Source organism: Cupressus sempervirens, chromosome 11 (assembly GCF_028749045.1).
Source record: "Cupressus sempervirens isolate cs-2001-9-10 chromosome 11, ASM2874904v1, whole genome shotgun sequence".
Taxonomy (NCBI): domain Eukaryota; kingdom Viridiplantae; phylum Streptophyta; class Pinopsida; order Cupressales; family Cupressaceae; genus Cupressus; species Cupressus sempervirens.
In genome coordinates, this window is record NC_143128.1 from 683,508,356 (window position 1) to 683,512,898 (window position 4,543).

Consider the following 4,543-nt stretch of genomic DNA (forward strand, 5'->3'; position numbering starts at 1 on the left):
ATCCTTTACTAGAGAAACCCATATTTTCAGGATCAATAGATCTTAGTTTCAAGGTCTCATATCTAGCTCTGTTGTTGGTTTTGACATAGTTTGGCAGCTAGTTTTCAAATTTGAACTGACCTCTCCTATTGACTTTCAGGGTGAGTTTGATTCCTCATTTGTCAGTTCATAGCACTTACTTTAATGTTTCAGATTTGATCATTTTACGTTCCTAGCTATCGTATGCATTTCATTATATCTCTTGCAATTCAATTGGTCAATCTACTTGCACTAAATAAACATTTGATCAAATCAATTACTAACATAACATTAAAGGAAAAGAAAATCCTATAGAAAGAAATCCTTTGAGTATACATATTGGAAGAGAACTTTAGTTCATCATTGACATCCCTTGTATCCACTTTGGGTAGTGCTAATCTAGTTTGGGCCCTTGGAAGGTTATGCTTTATGACCCGTCTTTGACTTTTCCTAATGTACATCTAAGATTGGGGGTTTACTATACACATCACATTCTCATTACACCATACCCTCTCAATTCTTATGTTACAGTTGGATATTAACAATCCTTATGCATTATCAAACAATAAAGATCATAGAGGACTAGGTCATAGAAACTTGCATTTAGCTATAACAAAATTAGTGTCGTGTCATTGATATACCAATCAAAATTAATGCTAAGTCGTTCAAGATTGATCCCATTCTTACCATTGATCCTAAGTCATATGATAGTGGCACCAACTCACCATTGATCCTAAGTCATGTGATAGTGGCACCAACTCACTTACCATTGATCCTAAGTCACATGATATTAGGTCCAAGTCAGCCACAATTGACTCCACATTGCTCAAGATTGACTCTTGGTCACTCATGACAGACCCCAAATAACTTGAGATCTACCCATGACTTTGTTTCAATATACAATAGTCTTGAGGCAGTCAACACAAATCAATGGTCTCACTTCTTGTTTATTGTACTGTAACAAATCGATTATGTAATTCATGTGGTAAATGTGCATATTTGCCTAATTTAATTCACAAATAGTATTTCAATTTCCTCATTTCAAACTGATTAATTAAATCTAAATTTTCATAAATACATTTAATTAATTACTCTAAGTTTATGGACAATTGACTGGAGAGTAGACTTGTTTTGATGGGACATGAGATAAGAAGCATGATTAGGAGAACTATAAATAGAGCAAAATAAAAAAAAATGAAAAAATGCACTTGTTAGAAAGTTTGGTTAAAGAAGGTTTCATAATTACGATCCTCAATGCATCCCATCTCATCCCTAGCAATATCAATGTACCTTCTTTTCTAAAAGCATGGCCGTCAAAACAGTGAACATTTTGAAGTTAGAGCAGAAGCAAAATGTACATTCCAAATCTTCCTTACATTATTATGCAAAGATACACAGATTGGGAAAACAATCATATTACATGTCAATAAGTATTCATATGAATCATTTCGCCATACTATCACTCTTGACTTTAAACATGCTTTCCCAAGCATGCCTGGTAATGGAGATCACACCTCTTAATCTTAATGATTGCTGTTTATCAAATCATTATGAGATCTAACTTCAGGTGTACCAAAAACAGGATATAACATTTTGGGCATATGGAATATATCATCAATGTGTACTAGACAGGAAATACATTCTCCCTTAGGTGTAAAAGTCCAGGCCAGAGTTGAATGCTCAACCGCCATTTTGAGAACGAATATAGTAATAACATTATGACAGATGAATGACAAGAAGTAAAAAGATTCAGCAGATCTCGAAGACATCATAAGAGAAATGAATTATATTCCCTTGCATTCATTCCAACAATCATATCATATGACCAACGTTCACTTTCACACGAGCCAAATACCCACTCGCAAGCATGTTCTTGTGCTGTCCCAATCCATGGCTTCCATATCACCTGAAATTTTCCATCCTAATAAATACCCAATTCGTGGCCTCAGATCTTAAGGCTGCCCAAATCTTCTCTTTTTCAGCTTGTGATATAATGGATGAAACCAGGGTTTATCCCCACAATTGCTCCTCTTTACCATTTTATGGTCAAGATATGTTTGGTCTTCATGATGTCTCATACGGCAATGTGGATTCTGGTCTTCAAGATCTCACCTTTGATCTTCCACATGCACTACGACCAAACCCTCAAATTTCAGGGTCAGCCATTGAATTTATGGGAGCCTGGGAGGGATTCTTCTTCTCAAACTCACAAGAAAATTCATGTTTTTCGGTTCCCATGTGTGCTGAGATCGAATCCCCTGCACTTGATTCTGAAGTCTCTGCTTTGGTATGTTCACTAGATGGGATTGAGGATCATGCAGCATCTAGTTCTTTCAGTAACTATGTTAGTGATAAAGTAGATGGGGTTATGAACCAGAAGGCATTATCGTCAAGCAAACCTAGGAAGGAGCATAGTTTTTCTCTGCATAGAAGTACATACAGATCAGAGTCTCAGAGATATAACCACATCATGGCAGAAAGACAAAGAAGAGAAGAGATGAATGAAAAATTCTCAATTCTCAGGACCATTCTGCCAAAGCTAACAAAGGTATAAAATTGGGTTTTTATTGTTTTCAAAACATGTCATACCTAATGATCATATTTTCGCCTTTTTAGCTTATTATTAATTATCAATGATAGATCATGGAATATGATTTGAAATATAGTTTCAAAATAAGAAAAAATACAATTGCATTTTTTCAATGATAGATCATGGAATATGATTTGAAATATAGTTTCAAAATAAGAAAAAATACAATTGCATGCAAAAATACAATTGCCTCAAGCTTATTAACATGGACCCTGGAAACTCAATGTCTCTGCTATAAAATTTCTGTCTAAGAGTACCCATTACATTTCCTTTCACAATGTTTAAGAGTTCCCATTATATTTCCTTTCATAATGTTTAAGAGCACCCATTATATTTTGTTATCCACCCACAATTTTTATTCTTGTATACCCATTTTATTTCAGTTTCTGAAAAATTTGATGGTGTAATGTTTATGTGTCTGAGCATGCAGAAAGACAAGGCCTCTATTGTCACAGAAACAATTAATTATGTGAGAGAGCTTGAAAAGGAGGTGAAGTATCTTCAAGATTTCAAATGCAAGGCAAAGACAAAGAGATCCAAACAGAAACAGTTCAGTGCTAAACATGAAATCAGACAGGATGAATTGGGGGATTCAAAGATGGTAATGATGAATACAAGCAAGTATGAGAAGTTGGGAGTAGAATTTGTTTTTTTATTAATAAGAGGCTGAAGTTAAGATTTATTATTATTATTATGTGATTTGATTAATTATTATATTTATAAAAAATTCACAATTTATCATTATATTGTAGACTAAAAATTGATTTCAATGCACTTCTACAAATTTATCTGAATAAATTACATTGTTTTTTTTTTTTTTTTTTTGGCAGGATCTTGGTGCCCTTCCACATATTGAATTACAAAACCTCGGCAATCAAGCTCTAATTAAGGTGGTATGCTGTAGGAGCAGGGGACTGATCTTAAGAACACACAAAGCTTTGGTTGATTGCAAAGTGGAATTGTTGCAGTCAAATGTGACCACCTTGGAGGACACTGCAGTACACTACTTTGCTGTTCAAGTAAGAACCTCGAACTCGAAATCAGCTAGTTTTTAAATAAAATAATGTTGGGTAACATAAAATTAAGCATACAATATTCAAAATGATAGAAACCCAATTGTATTTTATAATGAATCTGATGAGATTATAAGCAATGTGGACTATGGTTCAGTTAAATGCTGAAAACCCAAATTTTTTTTATTTTTTGGTTTTTGTTTTAAAAATCTGATGAGATAAGCTCTGGAATGTGAAACAGTTGAAGCCAGGTGTGAGCGCAAGCAATGATGAGATAATTAGTGCTCTTGAAGAAGCCACACGTTATGCTCGATGAATCTCCTTGCAATTGTTCTATGTTGTTAACGATGTTAGCTGCAGTATATTCAAATCAATGGTACAGGCTTATCTCCAGACAAAATGCATTAAAGACATAATAAAGTCAAATTTTTTTTCAGATTTATCAAAATGTAGTATTTTGTTTTCAATTTTTGTTGTTATTTTCAATTACAAATTATGCAAATCATGAAGATCAAATACTAAAATTTTCAAAAAAATCCATTATATTTTCAATTTTTGATAAATTGATCAACCCAACAATTTATAAGAAAGATAGCCACATCCCAAATCAATGGGTGCTCAATGTAAATAACTGCTGGATTTTCCTTGTTACATTACTTAGAAGGAATTTGATATACCCCAGTTACGCAATAGCACATTTATATATGAGAAAGGACTCTTTTGCTGGAAATTTTACATATTATTAGGTCTGTTATGGTTTGCCATTAAATTGATCACATCTATGAATTGAAATCTGTTTGCTTTTAATTTGAACTTCTTTGTCAAAGTTTTTCATATTGTTTGTTTGTAAAATGGGTTTTGTAATCTTCTTTTTATTAAATATAATGTATGATTCAAACTTTATCGCTTCAAATTAATTATC

At 33.1% G+C, this 4,543-nt stretch overlaps 1 protein-coding gene across 2 annotated transcripts; it reads left to right on the forward strand.

Annotated features, from left to right (window-relative positions):
- The first annotated feature begins 1,978 nt into the window (after window positions 1–1,978).
- On the forward strand, window positions 1,979–4,057 carry LOC149531558 (transcription factor MTB3-like). Of its 2 annotated transcripts, XM_089810202.1 has the most exons (4): window positions 1,979–2,566; window positions 3,039–3,209; window positions 3,439–3,627; window positions 3,863–4,057. In XM_089810202.1, the coding sequence occupies exons 1-4, from the start codon at window positions 2,012–2,014 to the stop codon at window positions 3,935–3,937; spliced, it is 990 nt and encodes a 329-aa protein (XP_089666328.1). In that variant the 5' UTR covers window positions 1,979–2,011; the 3' UTR covers window positions 3,938–4,057. The 2 variants fall into 2 exon arrangements, with proteins under 2 accessions (XP_089666328.1, XP_089666329.1); XM_089810203.1 differs by lacking the exon at window positions 3,863–4,057 and having other exon boundaries at window positions 1,988–2,566; window positions 3,039–3,229; window positions 3,439–3,621.
- The last annotated feature ends 486 nt before the right edge of the window (window positions 4,058–4,543 follow it).

What these genes read in the sequence shown, in the direction of transcription:
- LOC149531558 (XM_089810202.1), top strand. Translation starts at nt 2,012, where the DNA reads ATGGATGAAACCAGGGTTTATCCCCACAATTGCTCCTCTTTACCATTT. An exon ending in TTCTGCCAAAGCTAACAAAG is followed by an intron (nt 2,567 to 3,038) that starts GTATAAAATTGG and finishes CTGAGCATGCAG; the next exon opens with AAAGACAAGGCCTCTATTGT. An exon ending in TACACTACTTTGCTGTTCAA is followed by an intron (nt 3,628 to 3,862) that starts GTAAGAACCTCG and finishes AATGTGAAACAG; the next exon opens with TTGAAGCCAGGTGTGAGCGC.